Genomic DNA, 22,840 nt, shown 5'->3' with positions numbered 1-22,840 from the left:
ACGGCACGTCAACAGCCGACGACACCACCGTCCGTTTGTAGATGCGGCGCACGCTGCCGTCCGGCTGCTCCTGGATCTCCACATCGGCTCCAGCCGGAACCGAGAACGGTTCAGGTTCGTCCAGATCGTCGTCAGACTCGCAGACGGTGCGCTCTACCACCTGGTGCAAGTGGATGTCGCCCGCAGGCGGGATATCCAGCGCTTTAGGCGACGACGGCTGGCGTTCGCGGGGCCGGCTTGGGCGCGCCTCGCGGTGGAACTGTCGGCTTCTTCTTGGGAATCTTTGACTTTTTGGCGGCGTCTTGGTCGGTTTCCACCTGGCTAGGATCACTAGGAATGTCTTCTAGCGGCGCCAACAGCTGATCTATGTCTGATGTCGACAAAATCTTAGAAATGTCGGGTCCCGACTCGGGGGGCGGCGAACTTTTCGACTTCTTAGAGGCTGGCCTTACTCTGATAGGAGGCTCGGTCGACGGGGTCTTTGACACCATCTTTGGGATCTTGGTGGGCGACTCCTTATCGCGGCCCATTTTGTCGGGTGCCGCCTCCGCCAAGGCCGACGAGATGTCGGCTCGCGCCTTCTTAGAGGGCGACTCGGGACCACGGTCGGCCGCGGCGTGCTTGCCGGCCTGAATGTCCAGAGAGACGTCCGGCCTATCTTTCGCGACGACACTGTCACGCACCATCTCCAAGCCGTCCGGATGCACCATAGACAACATAAAGCTGGTCATCGCGGCACCCGGCTTGCCGGACGTTTCATCGTCCTTGGACTTGCTGGGCTTCCGTTTCGAGGGTTCAGGTTTCGGAGACTTGCCTTCTCGGATAGGTATTTTGGAGACCTTTGGCGCTTTCTCGGCGGCAAGCTTCTGCTCGCTTGATTTACGCGTGATCATTTTGGGAATACCGGACCACTGGACACCAGTCTTCGGCTTCAGCTTTCTCTTCTTACTACCATCTGGTAAGACGATTTCGATAATCTCAACCGTCTGGAATCTTGGCATGATGTACGTTTCTTCCACGTCAAAGTACTGGTACCAAACCCTGCGCTTCCGACCATCGGGCATTGTCTCTTCTTGGACCTTGGCGCCGGCCGGAAGCTGGTCGATGTTTGATTCATTGATCTCGGTGGTAATTACGGCCTGGCGTTTGCCGTCTGGCAGCTCGACCATCTCAATCTCCGATCCATCCATGAACTTGACCTTAGGCAGGTCCGATTCGGCGATCATCTCCGACAGAACGCTGGCAGGCGCCTCCGGCTCCTCCTTCTTCTTGCCACCGAAGCCGAACGAGAACGACGGCCACTCGAAGCCAGCCTTCGGCTTCACCGTCTTACGGACGCGGCCGTCCGGCATCACCTCCTCTGTGAGCTCGATCTCGGGCGAGTCGAGACGGATTTCGGTGTTGACTGGCTGCCGCCAGACACGTCTTTGTCGGCCGTCCGGCAGCGCCTCCACCTCAATCTGTGCGCCCTCAGGAACGTTCGCAAGCTCATCGTCCGGCACCTCCGTCTTCACGACAAACTGCTGACCATGTTCTGGATGATCCTCGACCTCAATCTCCGCCTTGTCCTTGCTGAAGCTCGGCAGGAACCGGGAAAACAGACCCGAGAAAGAGAAACGACCTTCGTCGTCGCTGGCCGGGCTTGGCGAGCGCGAGCGCACCTTTGACGAGCGGAACTCCCAGTCGGGTACCTGCAGAGCCGGCAGCTTCAGTTTGGGCCACTTGGTGCCCTTGCGGGGCTGGTATATGGTCTTCACCGAGCCGTCCGACTGCGCCGCATCGGTGGTGTTGCTGCTGGAGCAGGTTGGCAGCACAAGGTCCGCGTCCGCCTTCACATGCTGTTCGATCACTTGGGCGCAGCGGCCCGAGGGACGGGTGATATCAAGCACAGGCACGTCGCTTGGCAGTTTCGACACATCTGAGCGCTGTACTTCAGTTCGCACGATGACATCACGCACCTTCATTCGCGGCAAATCGATCACCTCCACCTCCGTGGTGTCTCGGATCCGTAGCTTGGAGAGTTTGTCGTCCGGCACTAGGTATTCTAAGACGCCGTCGATGTTCAGGAAATTGGGTGGCTTTTTCATCGGCTTCTTGGACGCCTGTGGAAGCGGCTTGGGCTTTGGAACGGTGGACGTTTCAGAGCTCTTTTTCTTGAACTCCCAGCCAGGCAAATGGAACTTAGGCATCTGGAACTCCGGCCACTTGAATCCACCGGTAGGCTTGTACGTTGTCCTCGATGTGCCATCCGGTAAGGCGACTTCTTCCACTTCTGTTCCATCGATCTCCGGGAGTTGGAAGTCTGGATCCACATCAAAGTATTGACGCCATACCTTGCGCGTTTTTCCGGAGGGTAGCTTGTCAACTTCAACTTTAGCATCAGGTGGAAGCGATGCAATTTCAGCCTCTGGTATTTCTGTGGTGATAACCAGCTGGCGCTTACCGGACGGCAGATCCTCGACATCTATCGTTGAGTTATCCCTAAACTGAATAGATGGTAACTTGCTCTTGGGTACAATGCTCAGGAAAAGGTCGGAGATGCCGTCGAACTTGGGCTTTTTGAAAGCAACGTGCGACTTCTTTGAAGTGGATTTGGAAACCTTGCGTTCGGGACTAGGCGAACGGTCTCCAGATCCAAAGTCCCAGTCGGGTAGCTGGAAGCTTGGCAGCGAAATCTTGGGCCATTTGAAGCCCGGCTTGGGTTTGTAAGTAGCCTTAATGTTGCCGTTGGGAAGTGTTACTTCCGAGATGTCAGCTCCACTCACCCTTGGCAGAGGAAGATCTGAGTTTCCTGGGAAGTTTTGGCAAAGGGTATGCCTCACACTGCCATCAGGCATGTTCACCCTGACGACGTTGCTGTCGGAGGGAATCTTCGGCAAATCCGCCTCGGGAATGACAGTGCGGACCTCCACTTCACGCGCCTCGGCACCGGGAATGTCGATAACGTCAACCTCGGAGTTATCTCTGACCCGCAGCTTCGGAAGATCCTCCCTGGGCAGAAGGTACTCCAGCAAACCGTCCACTCCATCGACCTTCGGAGGTTTTGCACCCTTTTTCAAGCCAAACGACGGAAGTTTAAACTTGAAGCTAGAATCCTTCTCATCACGTTCCAAATATTCCAACTCCTCTGGCAGTTTGCCCTCCAGTCCAGCGGACCGGACGAGAGGCATGTGGACTTCTGGCCATTTGACCCCACGCTGCGGCTTGAGAGTTCTCCGAATTGTGCCATTGGGCAGCTTAAACTCAACAACATCTACGCCAACGACGTCGGGAATTTCGACACCTGGGTCCAGAGCAAAACGCTGCGTCAGCCTTTGTTCGTCCCCACCATCGGGCAAGCTGACAGTGTCGATCTCAGCGTTGGGAAGGAGATCAGTCACGTTCAAGTCAGAGACATTCGAAACTACAACGAGACTTCCACTTCCGGCACGAGGAGTTTCCACGTGAACCTCTGATGTCTCCGTAAACACCAAGGAAGACAGCTGGTTCCGAGGTATTAGTCGCATCACCAAGTCGCCGATGCCATCAATGCCAGAATCCACGACAGGCCTGGAAGACAAAAACGCCTCCCTTTGCATCTCTTCAGGGCGATAAGATCCGCTATCACCACCGAAATGCCAATCTGGCATGTGAAGTGAAGGCAGCGTGATCTTGGGCCACTTGAACCCAGCCTTCGGCTTGAACGATGTCTTCACTGACCCATCCGGAAGCTTAACGCTGTCAATGTCTGCTCCGGACACTTTCGGTAGTGGAAGTTCGGCACTGCCACTGAACTTCTGATTCAACATGTTCTTTATCTCGCCATCAGGAAGCGTGATCTTTTCTGTCTTCAGATCCGCAGACAGCTTTGGAAGATCGACATCAGGGATCTCGGTCATCACGACAACGTCTCTGCCTTTCAGTTCAGGCAAGTCAATGACCTCCACCTCGGTGTTGTCACGGATTCTCAGCTTCGGTAGGTCACCCTCCGGAAGCAGATAGCCAAGAAGGTTATCAATGCCATCGAGTTTCGGCGTCTTCACTCCCTTTCCGAAACCAAACGACGGCATTTTCATGCCAAAGTGGAAATCTTTGTCACCTTTCTCCTTCCTCTCGGGGCTCGGCGACCGCTCACCAGAGCTGAACTGCCAGTCGGGCATTTCCAAAGTCGGTAGCATAAGAGTTGGCCATTTGAAGCCAGCCTTCGGCTTGAACGTCGTCTTCAGTGAACCGTCCGGGAGCTTCACATCGCCAGTGTCCGCTCCAGAAACCTTTGGCATCGGCAGTGCGGCGTCAGCCTTGAATTTCTGCGTCAGGACGTTGGCCACCTTCCCACTGGGAAGTGTGACCTTGTCAACCTGAATGCCAGCTGGCACTTTCGGGAGATCTGCATCTGGTACTTCGGTCCTCAGTACGACCTCTCTGCCCTTTCCTCCCGGAAGGTCCAGCACGTCAACCTCTGTGTTGTCACGGATGCGAAGCTTGGGAATGTCTGCTTCAGGCAGGAAGTACGCCAGAAGCGCATCGATGCCGTGCAGCTTCGGAGTCTTTGTTCCCTTGCCGAACTCCAGCGACGGCATTTTCATACCAAAGTGGAAGTCACTGTCTCCTTTCTCTTTCCTCTCAGGGCTTGGTGACCGATCCGACGAACCAAACTGCCAATCTGGCATGTGGAGTGACGGCAGCGTGATCTTAGGCCACTTGAACCCAGCCTTCGGCTTGAACGATGTCTTCACTGACCCATCCGGAAGCTTAACGCTGTCAATGTCTGCTCCGGACACTTTCGGTAGTGGAAGTTCGGCACTGCCACTGAACTTCTGATTCAACATGTTCTTTATCTCGCCATCAGGAAGCGTGATCTTTTCTGTCTTCAGATTCGCAGACAGCTTTGGAAGATCGACATCAGGGATCTCGGTCTTCACAACAACATCTCTGCCTTTCAGTTCGGGCAAGTCAGTGACCTCCACCTCGGTGTTGTCACGGATTCTCAGCTTCGGTAGGTCACCCTCCGGAAGCAGATAGCCAAGCAGGTTATCAATGCCATCGAGTTTCGGCGTCTTCACTCCCTTTCCGAAACCAAACGACGGCATTTTCATGCCAAAGTGGAAATCTTTGTCACCTTTCTCCTTCCTCTCGGGGCTCGGCGACCGCTCACCAGAGCTGAACTGCCAGTCGGGCATTTCCAAAGTCGGTAGCATAAGAGTTGGCCATTTGAAGCCAGCCTTCGGCTTGAACGTCGTCTTCAGTGAACCGTCCGGGAGCTTCACATCGCCAGTGTCCGCTCCAGAAACCTTTGGCATCGGCAGTGCGGCGTCAGCCTTGAATTTCTGCGTCAGGACGTTGGCCACCTTCCCACTGGGAAGTGTGACCTTGTCAACCTGAATGCCAGCTGGCACTTTCGGGAGATCTGCATCAGGTACTTCGGTCCTCAGTACGACCTCTCTGCCCTTTCCTCCCGGAAGGTCCAGCACGTCAACCTCTGTGTTGTCACGGATGCGAAGCTTGGGAATGTCTGCTTCAGGCAGGAAGTACGCCAGAAGCGCATCGATGCCGTGCAGCTTCGGGGTTTTTGTTCCCTTGCCGAACTCCAGCGACGGCATTTTCATACCAAAGTGGAAGTCACTGTCTCCTTTCTCTTTCCTCTCAGGGCTTGGTGACCGATCCGACGAACCAAACTGCCAATCTGGCATGTGGAGTGACGGCAGCGTGATCTTAGGCCACTTGAACCCAGCCTTCGGCTTGAACGATGTCTTCACTGACCCATCCGGAAGCTTAACGCTGTCAATGTCTGCTCCGGACACTTTCGGTAGTGGAAGTTCGGCACTGCCACTGAACTTCTGATTCAACATGTTCTTTATCTCGCCATCAGGAAGCGTGATCTTTTCTGTCTTCAGATCCGCAGACAGCTTCGGAAGATCGACATCAGGGATCTCGGTCTTCACAACAACATCTCTGCCTTTCAGTTCGGGCAAGTCAGTGACCTCCACCTCGGTGTTGTCACGGATTCTCAGCTTCGGTAGGTCACCCTCCGGAAGCAGATAGCCAAGCAGGTTATCAATGCCATCGAGTTTCGGCGTCTTCACTCCCTTTCCGAAACCAAACGACGGCATTTTCATGCCAAAGTGGAAATCTTTGTCACCTTTCTCCTTCCTCTCGGGGCTCGGCGACCGCTCACCAGAGCTGAACTGCCAGTCGGGCATTTCCAAAGTCGGTAGCATCAGAGTTGGCCATTTGAAGCCAGCCTTCGGCTTGAACGTCGTCTTCAGTGAACCGTCCGGGAGCTTCACATCGCCAGTGTCCGCTCCAGAAACCTTTGGCATCGGCAGTGCGGCGTCAGCCTTGAATTTCTGCGTCAGGACGTTGGCCACCTTCCCACTGGGAAGTGTGACCTTGTCAACCTGAATGCCAGCTGGCACTTTGGGGAGATCTGCATCAGGTACTTCGGTCCTCAGTACGACCTCTCTGCCCTTTCCTCCCGGAAGGTCCAGCACGTCAACCTCTGTGTTGTCACGGATGCGAAGCTTGGGAATGTCTGCTTCAGGCAGGAAGTACGCCAGAAGCGCATCGATGCCGTGCAGCTTCGGGGTTTTTGTTCCCTTGCCGAACTCCAGCGACGGCATTTTCATACCAAAGTGGAAGTCACTGTCTCCTTTCTCTTTCCTCTCAGGGCTTGGTGACCGATCCGACGAACCAAACTGCCAATCTGGCATGTGGAGTGACGGCAGCGTGATCTTAGGCCACTTGAACCCAGCCTTCGGCTTGAACGATGTCTTCACTGACCCATCCGGAAGCTTAACGCTGTCAATGTCTGCTCCGGACACTTTCGGTAGTGGAAGTTCGGCACTGCCACTGAACTTCTGATTCAACATGTTCTTTATCTCGCCATCAGGAAGCGTGATCTTTTCTGTCTTCAGATTCGCAGACAGCTTCGGAAGATCGACATCAGGAATCTCCGTCTTCACGACAACATCTCTGCCTTTCAGTTCGGGCAAGTCAGTGACCTCCACCTCGGTGTTGTCACGGATTCTCAGCTTCGGTAGGTCACCCTCCGGAAGCAGATAGCCAAGCAGGTTATCAATGCCATCGAGTTTCGGCGTCTTCACTCCCTTTCCGAAACCAAACGACGGCATTTTCATGCCAAAGTGGAAATCTTTGTCACCTTTCTCCTTCCTTTCGGGGCTCGGCGACCGCTCACCAGAGCTGAACTGCCAGTCGGGCATTTCCAAAGTCGGTAGCATCAGAGTTGGCCATTTGAAGCCAGCCTTCGGCTTGAACGTCGTCTTCAGTGAACCGTCCGGGAGCTTCACATCGCCAGTGTCCGCTCCAGAAACCTTTGGCATCGGCAGTGCGGCGTCAGCCTTGAATTTCTGCGTCAGGACGTTGACCACCTTCCCACTGGGAAGTGTGACCTTGTCAACCTGAATGCCAGCTGGCACTTTGGGGAGATCTGCATCAGGTACTTCGGTCCTCAGTACGACCTCTCTGCCCTTTCCTCCGGGAAGGTCCAGCACGTCAACCTCTGTGTTGTCACGGATGCGAAGCTTGGGAATGTCTGCTTCAGGCAGGAAGTACGCCAGAAGTGCATCGATGCCGTGCAGCTTCGGAGTCTTTGTTCCCTTGCCGAACTCCAGCGACGGCATTTTCATTCCAAAGTGGAAGTCACTGTCTCCTTTCTCTTTCCTCTCAGGGCTTGGTGACCGATCCGACGAACCAAACTGCCAATCTGGCATGTGGAGTGACGGCAGCGTGATCTTAGGCCACTTGAACCCAGCCTTCGGCTTGAACGATGTCTTCACTGACCCATCCGGAAGCTTAACGCTGTCAATGTCTGCTCCGGACACTTTCGGTAGTGGAAGTTCGGCACTGCCACTGAACTTCTGATTCAACATGTTCTTTATCTCGCCATCAGGAAGCGTGATCTTTTCTGTCTTCAGATTCGCAGACAGCTTTGGAAGATCGACATCAGGGATCTCGGTCTTCACAACAACATCTCTGCCTTTCAGTTCGGGCAAGTCAGTGACCTCCACCTCGGTGTTGTCACGGATTCTCAGCTTCGGTAGGTCACCCTCCGGAAGCAGATAGCCAAGCAGGTTATCAATGCCATCGAGTTTCGGCGTCTTCACTCCCTTTCCGAAACCAAACGACGGCATTTTCATGCCAAAGTGGAAATCTTTGTCACCTTTCTCCTTCCTCTCGGGGCTCGGCGACCGCTCACCAGAGCTGAACTGCCAGTCGGGCATTTCCAAAGTCGGTAGCATCAGAGTTGGCCATTTGAAGCCAGCCTTCGGCTTGAACGTCGTCTTCAGTGAACCGTCCGGGAGCTTCACATCGCCAGTGTCCGCTCCAGAAACCTTTGGCATCGGCAGTGCGGCGTCAGCCTTGAATTTCTGCGTCAGGACGTTGGCCACCTTCCCACTGGGAAGTGTGACCTTGTCAACCTGAATACCAGCTGGCACTTTCGGGAGATCTGCATCTGGTACTTCGGTCCTCAGTACGACCTCTCTGCCCTTTCCTCCCGGAAGGTCCAGCACGTCAACCTCTGTGTTGTCACGGATGCGAAGCTTGGGAATGTCTGCTTCAGGCAGGAAGTACGCCAGAAGCGCATCGATGCCGTGCAGCTTCGGAGTCTTTGTTCCCTTGCCGAACTCCAGCGACGGCATTTTCATACCAAAGTGGAAGTCACTGTCTCCTTTCTCTTTCCTCTCAGGGCTTGGTGACCGATCCGACGAACCAAACTGCCAATCTGGCATGTGGAGTGACGGCAGCGTGATCTTAGGCCACTTGAACCCAGCCTTCGGCTTGAACGATGTCTTCACTGACCCATCCGGAAGCTTAACGCTGTCAATGTCTGCTCCGGACACTTTCGGTAGTGGAAGTTCGGCACTGCCACTGAACTTCTGATTCAACATGTTCTTTATCTCGCCATCAGGAAGCGTGATCTTTTCTGTCTTCAGATTCGCAGACAGCTTCGGAAGATCGACATCAGGAATCTCCGTCTTCACGACAACATCTCTGCCTTTCAGTTCGGGCAAGTCAGTGACCTCCACCTCGGTGTTGTCACGGATTCTCAGCTTCGGTAGGTCACCCTCCGGAAGCAGATAGCCAAGCAGGTTATCAATGCCATCGAGTTTCGGCGTCTTCACTCCCTTTCCGAAACCAAACGACGGCATTTTCATGCCAAAGTGGAAATCTTTGTCACCTTTCCTCTCGGGGCTCGGCGACCGCTCACCAGAGCTGAACTGCCAGTCGGGCATTTCCAAAGTCGGTAGCATCAGAGTTGGCCATTTGAAGCCAGCCTTCGGCTTGAACGTCGTCTTCAGTGAACCGTCCGGGAGCTTCACATCGCCAGTGTCCGCTCCAGAAACCTTTGGCATCGGCAGTGCGGCGTCAGCCTTGAATTTCTGCGTCAGGACGTTGACCACCTTCCCACTGGGAAGTGTGACCTTGTCAACCTGAATGCCAGCTGGCACTTTCGGGAGATCTGCATCAGGTACTTCGGTCCTCAGTACGACCTCTCTGCCCTTTCCTCCCGAAAGGTCCAGCACGTCAACCTCTGTGTTGTCACGGATGCGAAGCTTGGGAATGTCTGCTTCAGGCAGGAAGTACGCCAGAAGCGCATCGATGCCGTGCAGCTTCGGAGTCTTTGTTCCCTTGCCGAACTCCAGCGACGGCATTTTCATACCGAAGTGGAAGTCACTGTCTCCTTTCTCTTTCCTCTCAGGGCTTGGTGACCGATCCGACGAACCAAACTGCCAATCTGGCATGTGGAGTGACGGCAGCGTGATCTTAGGCCACTTGAACCCAGCCTTCGGCTTGAACGATGTCTTCACTGACCCATCCGGAAGCTTAACGCTGTCAATGTCTGCTCCGGACACTTTCGGTAGTGGAAGTTCGGCACTGCCACTGAACTTCTGATTCAACATGTTCTTTATCTCGCCATCAGGAAGCGTGATCCTTTCTGTCTTCAGATCCGCAGACAGCTTCGGAAGATCGACATCAGGGATCTCGGTCTTCACAACAACATCTCTGCCTTTCAGTTCGGGCAAGTCAGTGACCTCCACCTCGGTGTTGTCACGGATTCTCAGCTTCGGTAGGTCACCCTCCGGAAGCAGATAGCCAAGCAGGTTATCAATGCCATCGAGTTTCGGCGTCTTCACTCCCTTTCCGAAACCAAACGACGGCATTTTCATGCCAAAGTGGAAATCTTTGTCACCTTTCTCCTTCCTCTCGGGGCTCGGCGACCGCTCACCAGAGCTGAACTGCCAGTCGGGCATTTCCAAAGTCGGTAGCATCAGAGTTGGCCATTTGAAGCCAGCCTTCGGCTTGAACGTCGTCTTCAGTGAACCGTCCGGGAGCTTCACATCGCCAGTGTCCGCTCCAGAAACCTTTGGCATCGGCAGTGCGGCGTCAGCCTTGAATTTCTGCGTCAGGACGTTGGCCACCTTCCCACTGGGAAGTGTGACCTTGTCAACCTGAATGCCAGCTGGCACTTTCGGGAGATCTGCATCAGGTACTTCGGTCCTCAGTACGACCTCTCTGCCCTTTCCTCCGGGAAGGTCCAGCACGTCAACCTCTGTGTTGTCACGGATGCGAAGCTTGGGAATGTCTGCTTCAGGCAGGAAGTACGCCAGAAGTGCATCGATGCCGTGCAGCTTCGGAGTCTTTGTTCCCTTGCCGAACTCCAGCGACGGCATTTTCATTCCAAAGTGGAAGTCACTGTCTCCTTTCTCTTTCCTCTCAGGGCTTGGTGAGCGATCTGACGAACCAAACTGCCAATCTGGCATGTGAAGTGACGGCAGCGTGATCTTAGGCCACTTGAACCCAGCCTTGGGTTTGAACGATGTTTTCACTGACCCATCGGGAAGCTTCATGCTGTCGATGTCTGCTCCTGATAACTTTGGCAACGGGAGTTCAACGTCACTTTTGAAGGTCTGGTTCAGGATGTTCTTGATCTCGCCGGTGGGAAGGGTGACCTTTTCCGTCTTCAGATCAGCAGAAAGTTTCGGTAGGTCGACGTCTGGGATCTCAGTCTTCACCACAACATCTCTACCTTTAAGTGCCGGGAGGTCAATAACATCCACCTCGGTGTTGTCACGGATTCTCAGCTTTGGTAGGTCGGTTTCGGGAATAAGATAGCCTAAAAGACCATCCAACCCATCGAATTTGGGAGTCTTGACTCCCTTTTTGAACCCGAAGGACGGAAGTTTCAAGCCCCTTTCGAGACTGGATGACTTTTCTTTCGGAGTTTCTCCTGAACGGAACTCCCAATCCGGCATTTGAAGACCAGGTAGAGATATTTTTGGCCATTTGAATCCAGGTTTGGGCTTATAGGTGGTTTTTAGGCCGCCATTAGGAAGCTTGACCTCGTCGATCACCGCACCTGAGACCTTCGGAAGAACAAGTTGCGCATTCCCGACGTACTGCTGCGCGAGCTCGCTTTTGACAGAGCCATCTGGCAGGGTGATCTTGCTGATCTTCAGTTCTGCTGGTTGCTGGGAGAGTTTCTCATCAGGTATGCATGTTCGGACTGTGATATCACGTCCCGTGCCATTGGGCAGGTCCACAACGTCCACCTCAGTGTTGTCTCGAATGCGTAGCGAGGGAAGGTCTCTTTCCGGAAGAAGATAGCCCAAAAGGCCGTCGATTCCGTCAAATTTCGGAGGCTTGGCGCTCTTCTTAAACCCAAAGGACGGCATCTTCAGACCGAGGTGGAAGTCATGATCACCCTTGCTATCCTTCCTTTCCAGTGTAACGTCTTTGGCCTCTGCTTTGGAACCAAACTCCCAGTCAGGCATCTGCAGTGAGGGAAGCGTAATCTGAGGCCATTTGAAACCGGGCTTCGGTCGGTAGGTGGTCTTGACGGCACCGTCAGGGAGTTTGAGCTCGGAAATGTCTGCCCCAGTCACCTTAGGCAGGTGCAAGTCGACGTTACCGGGGAACTTCTGCTCCATCACGTTCTTGATGCTTCCATCGGAGGCCGTCAGTTTGTTCACTTGCAAGCCTGCCGGAATCTTAGGCAAGTCGCCATCGGGAACGCTGGTCCTCAGAATAACGCTGCGACCCTTCGGCTCCGGGACATCTATGATGTCCACTTCCGTATCGTCCTTAATGCGGATCTTCGGCAAATCCACCTCACGGAGCACATAGCCCAGCAAACCATCAATCCCATCGAATTTTGGCGTCTTTACCCCCTTCTTGAGTCCAAAGGACGGCATTCTGATCCCGAAATGATGTTCGCTGTCCTTGCTTGACTTCCGTTCAGGACTGGGGGAACGTTCACCGGAACGGAACTCCCAGTCTGGCATGCCGAACGAAGGCATGGTGATCTTCGGCCACTTGAAACCCGCTTTTGGCTTGAAAGAGGTCTGCGTGCTGCCATCCGGCAACTGCATGCCTTCGATGTCAGCTCCACTTACTTTCGGAAGCGGAAGACTGGCATCTCCCGCAAACTCCTGCTTCATGATGTGCTTTACTTGACCGTCTGGCAACGTTATCGTTTCTAGGCTGGCATCATCCAAAAGTCCGGGTAACTCACCATCCGGTATTTCAGTCTGGACCACAATCTTACGTCCGTTGAATCCCGGAGCATTGTCGACTACTAGAACCTCCGAACTGTCTCTGATCTTCAATTTCGGGAGGTCTGACTCCGGCAGGAGATAACTCAAGAGCCCATCGATACCGTTCAGTTTTGGCACCTTGGTACCTTTTCCGAAACCGAAGGAAGGCATCTTTATGCCAAAGTGGTGATCGTCACCACCTTTTCCGACCTTTGCTGATGCACTTGAAGGTTCTGAATGGAAATCCCAGTCAGGCATTTCCAAGGTAGGCAGAGTAATCTCTGGCCATTTGAAGCCAGCTTTCGGCTTGAAAGTGGTCTTCAGTACGCCGTTTGGAAGGCTGGACTCGTCAATATCTGCTCCGTGCACTTTAGGGAGCACCATGTCAATGTCACCGCTAAACTTCTGAAGCAAAGTGCTCTGGGCTCTGCCGTCAGGCAGTGTGGTTTGCTCCACGTCGAGGCTTGATGGCAGTTTTGGGATGTCAGCTTGGGGTACGTCCGTGCGAACGTGGATGTTCCGAACTCGAGCTTCAGGGATGTCAATGACATCCACTTCGGTGCTGTCTCGTATCCGTAGCTTGGGGAAATCCTTTTCAGGGAGCAAATAGGCAAGAAGGGCATCAATTCCATGCAGTTTAGGGGGCTTCGAGCCCTTCTCCAGTGCATATGACGGCGTCGACAAGCCAAGGTGGTAATCCGCTTCGACATCAGCACTGGGCTTGTTACCACCGCTGCCGAATTCCCAGTCGGGAAGTTGCAGACTGGGAAGTGTGATTTTAGGCCACGAAAATCCAGCCTTTGGCTTAAATGTTGTTTTCATTGAGCCATCGGGCATCTTCAGGCTATCCACATCCGATCCACCCACTTTCGGTAGCGGGACCTCCGCGTTGCAACAAAACTGCTGTGTCAGCACGTGTTTCACCTTTCCATCTGGAAGCGTGAGATCGCGGACGTCATACTTCCCGCCGATCCCCGGCATGTCAGCAGCGGGAATCTCAGTTCTGACGTCAACTGTCCTGCCTTTCCCATCCGGCAGATCAATAACATCGACCTCCGTGTTGTCACGAATTCTCAGCTTCGGGATGTCTGCTTCCGGGAGAAGGTATCCCAGAAGTCCATCAATGCCTGAAACTTTCGGCGACTTTGTACTGCTGCCGAAGCCGAAGGATGGCATTTTAATACCCAGGTCGAAGTGTCCATCTCCTTTCCTTTCTGGACTCGGCGACCTCTCGCTAGAGCCGAACTGCCAGTCCGGCAACTGCAGCGACGGCAAAGTGACCTTTGGCCATTTGAAGCCCACCTTCGGCTTGAAGTGGGTCTTGATGGAGCCATCTGGCAGCGTAATGTCGCCGATATCAGCTCCGGACAGTTTAGGCAGTGGTAGCTCTGGATTGGCCTTGAAATCCTGGTTCAGCATATTCTTGATTGAACCGTCGGGTAGTGTGACCTTATCTACTTTCAGGGTTGCTGGCAACTTCGGCAGATCGACGTCAGGAATTTCAGTTTTCACCACAACGTCTCTCCCCTTCATGTTTGGCAGGTCAATGACGTCTACCTCAGTGTTGTCGCGGATTCTGAGCTTCGGGAGATCCGCCTCAGGGAGGAGGTACTCAAGCATCCCATCCAGACCATCAAATTTGGGTACCTTTGGCCCCTTGCTACCGAAACCGAACGAGGGCATCTTCATACCAAAGTGAAAATCACCATCTGAACTTTCCACCTTCTTTTCAGGACTTGGAGATCTCTCCCTTGATCCAAACTCCCAGTCTGGCATCTGCAGGGAAGGCAGGCTGATCTTAGGCCATTTGAACCCTGCCTTGGGCTTAAATGACGTCTTGATGGAGCCATCTGGCAGCTTCACTTCGTCAACATCTGCCCCCGACAGCTTTGGCAGAGCCAATTCTGCGTTTGCCTGGAATTTCTGGTTCAGCATGTTCTTGATTGAACCGTCAGGTAGCGTCAGTTTTTCCACTTTCAGGTTTGCTGGCAATTTTGGCAAATCGACGTCGGGTATCTCGGTCTTCACCACAACGTCTCTGCCCTTCATGTTTGGCAGGTCAATGACGTCTACCTCAGTGTTGTCGCGGATTCTGAGCTTCGGGAGATCCGCCTGAGGGAGCAGGTACTCAAGCATTCCATCGAGACCATCAAATTTAGGTATCTTTGGTCCCTTGCTACCGAAACCGAACGAGGGCATTTTCATGCCAAAATGGAAATCACCATCTGAACTTTCCACCTTCTTTTCAGGGCTGGGAGATCTCTCCCTTGATCCAAACTCCCAGTCTGGCATCTGCAGGGAAGGCAGGCTGATCTTAGGCCATTTGAACCCTGCCTTGGGCTTGAACGACGTCTTGATGGAGCCATCTGGCATCTTCACTTCGTCAATGTCAGCCCCAGACAGCTTTGGCAGGGCCAATTCTGCGTTTGCCTGGAATTTCTGGTTCAGCATGTTCTTGATGGAACCATCAGGTAGTGTCATCTTGTCTACTTTCAGGTCTGCCGACAACTTTGGCAGATCCACGTCGGGAATTTCGGTCTTCACTACAACGTCTCTCCCCTTCATGTTTGGCAGGTCGATGACGTCTACCTCAGTGTTGTCGCGGATTCGGAGCTTCGGGAGATCCGCCTCAGGGAGCAGGTACTCAAGCATTCCATCGAGACCATCAAATTTGGGTACCTTTGGCCCCTTGCTACCGAAGCCGAACGAGGGCATCTTCATACCAAAGTGGAAATCACCATCCGAACTTTCCACCTTCTTTTCAGGACTTGGAGATCTCTCCCTTGATCCAAACTCCCAGTCTGGCATCTGCAGGGAAGGCAGGCTGATCTTAGGCCATTTGAACCCTGCCTTAGGCTTGAACGACGTCTTGATGGAGCCATCTGGCAGCTTCACTTCGTCAATGTCAGCCGCTGACAACTTTGGCAGAGGCAATTCCGCATTTCCCTGGAATTTTTGGTTCAGCATGTTCTTCACAGAACCGTCAGGTAGTGTCATCTTGTCTACTTTCAGGTTTGCTGCCAACTTTGGCAGATCGACATCAGGAATTTCGGTCTTCACAACAACGTCTCTTCCTTTCATGTTTGGCAGGTCAATGACGTCTACCTCAGTGTTGTCGCGGATTCTGAGCTTCGGGAGATCCGCCTCAGGGAGCAGGTACTCAAGCATCCCATCCAGACCATCAAATTTAGGTATCTTTGGTCCCTTGCTACCGAAACCGAACGAGGGCATTTTCATGCCAAAGTGGAAATCACTATCACCCTTCTGCTTTCTGTCAGGACTCGGCGACCGATCACCGGAAGCGAACTCCCAGTTTGGCATCTGCAGGGACGGCAGTGTGATCTTGGGCCATTTGAAACCGGCTTTCGGTCTGAAAGTAGTTTTAAGTGATCCATCTGGCAGCTTGATGTCGTTGATGTCCGCACCAGACATCTTGGGGAGCGCCAAGTCAGCATTAGCCTTAAACCGCTGACTCAAGACGTTCTCCACATGCCCGTCAGGGAGAGTTATCTTTTCGACCTGAGCGAGCAGGTCAGCGGACAACTTCGGGAGATCGGCTTCAGGAAGGGATGTCCTTACAAACACATCACGGTCTTTTCCATCGGACGAGTCGATAACGTCCACTTCGGTGTTGTCGCGAATTCTCAGTTTCGGGACGTCTCCTTCCGACAGCACATAGCTGAGGAGGCCGTCGATTCCCTCAACCTTGGGGACCTTGACACCCTTTCTCAAACCAAAGGAGGGCATCGTGATCCCAAACCCTGAATCTCCTTCTCCAACCTTCGCACCTTTTCTTTCGGGGGACGGTGACCTATCCCCGGAGCGGAACTCCCAGTCAGGCATTTCTAACGAAGGAAGAGTGATCTTCGGCCACTTGAATCCAGCTTTTGGCTTGAAGGTCGTCTTCACAGACCCATCAGGCAGCTTGACATCTTTCACGTCGGCGCCACTTACCTTCGGAAGGGCAAGGTCAAGATTTCCCTTGTATTTTTGGATCACCTCACTCGCCAGTTTCCCATCAGGCGAAGGGATCTTCTCCACATGAACATCAGTGGGGAATTTCGGAAGGTCTGCGTCAGGTATAACTGTCCGCACATGGATGTCGCGCATTTTCGTGGATGGCATGTCAATAACATCCACTTCAGTGCTGTCTCGAAGTCGCAGCGAAGGCAAATCCTTTTCGGGGAGAAGATATCCGAGAAGGCCATCGACGCCGTCAAATTTGGGAGCTTTCACACCCTTTTTGAACCCGAATGATGGCATTTTGATCCCCATATGGAAATCATGATCTCCTTTGGGCTCCTTCCTTTCCAAGCTAGCAGACTTCTCACCAGAGGAGAAACTCCAGTCTGGCATTTCGAGTGTTGGAAGAGTAACCTTTGGCCATCGGAAGCCAGCTTTGGGTTTGAACGTGGTCTGAACGCTGCCATCTGGCAGTTTGACCTCGTCTATATCGGCGCCAGAGACCTTTGGAAGTGGAAGCTCAGCAGTGCCGTTGAATGTCTGGTTCAGCACGTTCTTAATACTGCCATCAGGAAGCGTTGCTTTCTCCACCTTCAAATCAGCCGACAGTTTGGGTAGGTCCGCGTCGGGTATTTCTGTTCTCACCACAACGTCCCTTCCCTTCATCTGGGGCATATCGATCACATCGACCTCCGTGTTGTCGCGAATTCTGAGCTTCGGTATGTCCGTTTCTGGGAGCAAATATCCCAACAGACCATCGACGCCGTCAAACTTTGGAATCTTCACCCCCTTTTTGAAACCAAACGAGGGCAGTCTCATACCACGCTCTAAGCTTGTAGTCTTGTCTTTGTCGCCTGAATCAAACTCCCAGTCGGGCATCTGAAGAGTCGGCAGGGTGACTTTTGGCCATTTGAATCCAGCCTTTGGCTTGAAAGTGGTTTTCACGCTGCCATCAGGAAGCTTGCAGTCGTCAACATCCGCGCCAGAAAGCTTTGGCAGAGGCAGGTCTACTTCACCTTTGAACCTCTGATTTAGGACTGCTTTAATGTTGCCGTCCGGAAGCGGCACTTTCTCGATTTCGAACTCCGAAAGTTTGCCGAGGTCAGCATCAGGGATGTCGGTCCTCACAACCACCTCACGCCCCTTTAGCTCCGGCAGATCAATGACGTCAACCTCGGTGCTGTCGCGGATTCTGAGCTTTGGTATGTCCGCTTCTGGCAGCAAATACCCAAGCACGCCATCAATGCCGTCGAACTTCGGAACCTTCGTCCCCTTCTTCAACCCGAAGGAGGGCATCTTGAGACCTAAATGGAAATCACGATCTCCCTTGCTCTCCTTTCGTTCCAGCGATGATGACTTCGGCTTTTCGCCCGACCTGAACTCCCAGTCTGGCATCTGGAGGCTGGGAAGTGTAAATTGGGGCCACCGGAATCCAGCCTTGGGTTTGAAGGTCGTCTTCAGTGAACCATCTGGCATTTTCACGTCAGACACCTCGGCGCCAGATACCTTCGGGAGATGAAGTTCGGCGTTTGCCGAGAACTTTTGAGTCAACATGTTTTTGATGCTGCCATCCGGAAGAGTTATTTTATCAACCTCAAGACCACTGGAAAGGTTAGGAATATCGACATCAGGGATCTCAGAATGCACCAGCACCTCTCTTCCTTTCAGGTTAGGAAGATCAATGACGTCGACTTCGCTGTTATCTTGGAGTTTGAGTTTTGGTATGTCCCCTTCGGGCAGGAGATAACCAAGAAGACCATCGATGCCATCAAACTTTGGAGTCTTCACGCCCTTTTTCAAGCCAAATGAAGGCATTTTCAGCCCTGCATGGTATTCGTGGTCTTCTTTGTCTCCCTTTCGCTCAGCGGTTGGAGATCTTTCGCCGGATCTGAACTCCCAGTCGGGCATTTCCAATGTCGGCAGGGCAATCTTTGGCCACTTGAATCCACTCTTTGGTTTAAAAGTTGTCTTCACAGAACCGTCCAGACCCTTAACCTCATCCACATCTGCTCCAAGCATCTTGGGTAGCGGCAGATCGATGTCTCCTTGGAATTTTTGGTTCAAAACCTTTTTGATGGTACCGTCCGGAAGGGTCACATCGTCGCACTGGAGATCAGCAGAGAGCTTCGGAACGTCTGCGTCACGGATTTCCGTACGGACCTGCACATCACGTGTCTTCAGCTTCGGGAAGTCAATCACGTCCACTTCGGTGTTATCACGAATCCTTAGTTTTGGGATGTCTTTCTCAGGCAGGAGATAGCCTAGCAGTGCATCAACACCATCAAACTTGGGAGCCTTGGCGCCCTTTTTGAACCCGAATGACGGCATTCGGAAACCAAGACTGAAGTCGTGCTCACCCTTACTGCCCTTGCGGTCCAAGCTGGCAGATTTGGACTTGCTCCCGGAGCTGAACTTCCAATCGGGCATCCTCAGAGAGGGAAGCGTGATCTCCGGCCACGAGAACCCGGCCTTCGGCTTGAATGTCGTCTTCATGGAGCCATCTGGAAGCTTCATTTCGTCGATATCGGCGACCGAAACCTTTGGTAGCGGGATTTCTGCATCTCCTGAAAAGCTTTGCTTAAGGATGTTCACAAGTGTACCATCGGGAAGAGTGATCTTCTCTACCTTCAGGTCAGCAGGAAGCTTGGGCACGTCAGCTTCGGGGATAGACGTCCTAACCACGACATCTCGTCTCTTTATCCCCGGAAGATCAATGACGTCCACTTCGGTGTCGTCTCGTATGCGAAGATTCGGCAGATCACTCTCGGGCAAAAGATAGCCCAACAAGCCGTCAACACCATCCACCTTAGGAACTTTTCCACTCTTTCCAAATCCAAACGAAGGCATTTTGAGATGGAACGACGTATCTCTCTTCGCAACACTTGGTGATAGCTCCTTGCCGCTCTTTCGGAATTCCCAATCAGGCAGCTGTAACCTTGGCATATGGATCTCAGGCCACTTGACCCCACCTTTTGGTTTATACGACCATTTAACGCTACCGTCAGGAAGCTTCACATCGACCTTCTCCGCTCCATCAATTTCGGGAAGTTCGAAGTCCGAGTCAACATCGAAGCACTGCCGCCAAACGCGGCGCTTTCCTCCACCGGGAAGATCGAATGATTCAACCTGGGCATCTGCTGGAAGGTTCGGTAGATCTGCGTCTGGAACATCGGTTTCGATAACCAGCTGGCGTTTTCCAGTGGGCATGTCAACAAATTCTACGTTCGAGTTTTCTCGGAAGTAGAGCGACGGGATCTTCGCCTTGGGAATAGCGAAGTCCAACAGATCACCAATACCATCAAAGTTGACAGATGGTTTCTTCAAAGATACGGCTGGCATCTTGAAACCCAGCCCTCTTGATTCTTTGTCCAAACTCGGTGATCGAGAGCGACGCCCCGAACCAAACTCCCAGTCTGGCATCTGTAAAGACGGCAGCGTGATCTTCGGCCATCTGAAGCCCGCCTTCGGTTTGAAGGAAGTTCTTATAGAACCGTCCGGCAGTGTGATGTCACTGATTTCGGCAGCACTGATTTTCGGGAGGGGGAGCTCCGGACTAGCCTCGAATTTCTGGTTGAGAACATTTTCCACTGAGCCATCAGGAAGGGTACACTTATTCACCTTCAAGTCCGCCGAAAGCTTCGGAAGATCGACATCGGGGATGTTTGTCTTTACTTCAACAGTTCTTCCCTTCATGTCTGGCAGGTCAATGACATCCACCTCCGTGTTGTCGCGGATTCTCAGCTTCGGGAGATCCGCCTGAGGAAGCAGGTACTCAAGCATCCCGTCTAGACCATCAAATTTAGGTATCTTGGGCCCCTTGCTACCAAAACCAAACGAAGGCATTTTAATGCCAAAGTGGAAATCACCATCCGAGGTTTCCGTCTTCTTTTCAAGACTTGGCGATCTCTCCCTTGATCCAAACTCCCAGTCCGGCATCTGCAGAGACGGGAGTTTAATCTTAGGCCATTTGAAACCAGGCTTAGGCCTAAATGACGTCTTCAACGATCCATCTGGCATCTTCACCTCATCAATGTCAGCCCCAGACAGCTTAGGCAGATTCAGTTCTGCGTTTCCTTGGAACTTTTGTGTCAACATGTTCTTAATGGAACCGTTCGGTAGTGTGATCTTGTCTACTTTCAGGTTTGCTGGCAACTTTGGCAGATCAACGTCGGGAATCTCGGTCTTCAGTACGACGTTTCTTCCCTTCATGTTTGGCAGGTCAATGACGTCTACCTCAGTGTTGTCGCGGATTCTGAGCTTCGGGAGATCCGCCTCAGGGAGCAGGTACTCAAGCATTCCATCGAGACCATCAAATTTAGGTACCTTCGGCCCCTTGCTACCGAAACCGAACGAGGGCATTTTCATGCCAAAATGGAAATCACCATCTGAACTTTCCACCTTCTTTTCAGGGCTGGGAGATCTCTCCCTTGATCCAAACTCCCAGTCTGGCATTTGCAGGGAAGGAAGGCTGATCTTAGGCCATTTGAACCCTGCCTTGGGCTTAAATGACGTCTTGATGGAGCCATCTGGCATCTTCACTTCGTCAATGTCAGCCCCAGACAGCTTTGGCAGAGTCAATTCTGCGTTTGCCTGGAATTTCTGGTTCAGCATGTTCTTGATGGAACCGTCAGGTAGTGTCATCTTGTCTACTTTTAGGTCTGCCGACAACTTTGGCAGATCCACGTCGGGAATTTCGGTCTTAACCACAACGTCTCTCCCCTTCATGTTTGGCAGGTCAATGACGTCTACCTCCGTGTTGTCGCGGATTCTGAGTTTCGGGAGATCCGCTTGAGGAAGAAGGTACTCAAGCATCCCATCGAGACCATCAAATTTGGGTACCTTTGGTCCCTTGCTACCAAACCCGAACGACGGCATCTTCATGCCAAAGTGGAAGTCACCATCGGAACTTTCCACCTTCTTTTCAGGACTCGGAGATCTCTCCCGGGATCCAAACTCCCAGTCTGGCATCTGCAGGGAAGGAAGGCTGATCTTAGGCCATTTGAACCCTGCCTTGGGCTTAAATGACGTCTTGATGGAGCCATCTGGCATCTTCACTTCATCGACATCGGCCCCTGACAGCTTTGGTAGAGCCAAGTCTGCGTTTGCCTGGAATTTCTGGTTCAGCATGTTCTTAATGGAACCGTCAGGTAGCGTCAGTTTTTCCACTTTCAGGTTTGCTGGCAATTTTGGCAAATCGACGTCGGGTATTTCGGTCTTCACAACAACGTCTCTCCCCTTCATGTTTGGCAGGTCAATGACGTCTACCTCCGTGTTGTCGCGGATTCTGAGCTTCGGGAGATCCGCCTCAGGGAGGAGGTACTCAAGCATCCCATCGAGACCATCAAATTTGGGTACCTTCGGCCCCTTGCTACCAAAACCGAAGGAAGGCATTTTGATGCCAAAGTGGAAATCACCATCTGACGTTTCTTCCTTCCTTTCAGGACTTGGCGATCTCTCCCTAGATCCAAACTCCCAGTCTGGCATCTGCAGGGAAGGCAGGCTGATCTTAGGCCATTTGAACCCTGCCTTGGGCTTAAACGACGTCTTGATGGAGCCATCTGGCATCTTCACTTCGTCAATGTCAGCCCCAGACAGCTTTGGCAGAGCCAATTCTGCGTTTGCCTGGAATTTCTGGTTCAGCATGTTCTTGATGGAACCGTCAGGTAGTGTCATCTTGTCTACTTTGAGGTCTGCCGACAACTTCGGCAGATCCACGTCGGGAATTTCGGTCTTCACTACAACGTCTCTCCCCTTCATGTTTGGCAGGTCGATGACATCTACCTCAGTGTTGTCGCGGATTCTGAGCTTCGGGAGATCCGCCTTAGGGAGCAGGTACTCAAGCATTCCATCGAGACCATCAAATTTGGGTACCTTTGGTCCCTTGCTACCGAAACCGAACGAGGGCATTTTCATACCAAAGTGGAAATCACCATCTGAGCTTTCCACCTTCTTTTCAGGGCTGGGAGATCTTTCCCTTGATCCAAACTCCCAGTCTGGCATCTGCAGGGAAGGAAGGCTGATCTTAGGCCATTTGAACCCTGCCTTGGGCTTGAACGACGTCTTGATGGAGCCATCTGGCAGCTTCACTTCGTCAATGTCAGCCGCTGACAACTTTGGCAGAGGCAATTCCGCATTTCCCTGGAATTTTTGGTTCAGCATGTTCTTCACAGAACCGTCAGGTAGTGTCATCTTGTCTACTTTCAGGTTTGCTGCCAACTTTGGCAGATCGACATCAGGAATTTCGGTCTTCACAACAACGTCTCTTCCTTTCATGTTTGGCAGGTCAATGACGTCTACCTCAGTGTTGTCGCGGATTCTGAGCTTCGGGAGATCCGCCTCAG

General features: G+C 52.8%; 1 protein-coding gene across 1 annotated transcript in view; it reads right to left on the bottom strand.

Annotated features, from left to right (window-relative positions):
• Positions 1-2: 2 nt before the first annotated feature.
• The window catches only part of LOC119104440 (neuroblast differentiation-associated protein AHNAK-like), a 33,697-nt gene continuing 10,859 nt past the window's right edge, over positions 3-22,840 (bottom strand). The window contains exon 2 of the mRNA XM_037228135.1: positions 3-15,775. Coding sequence (XP_037084030.1) covers positions 204-15,775 — 15,572 coding nt within the window. The 3' untranslated portion in view covers positions 3-203. The remainder of the gene's footprint in view (positions 15,776-22,840) is intronic.

This window comes from Pollicipes pollicipes, unplaced genomic scaffold (genome assembly GCF_011947565.3).
Source record: "Pollicipes pollicipes isolate AB1234 unplaced genomic scaffold, Ppol_2.1 Scaffold_6052;HRSCAF=7182_pilon_pilon_pilon, whole genome shotgun sequence".
Lineage (NCBI taxonomy): Eukaryota > Metazoa > Arthropoda > Thecostraca > Pollicipedomorpha > Pollicipedidae > Pollicipes > Pollicipes pollicipes.
Note: the sequence above shows the minus strand (reverse complement) of the source record. Positions and strands in the feature narration are given on the sequence as shown.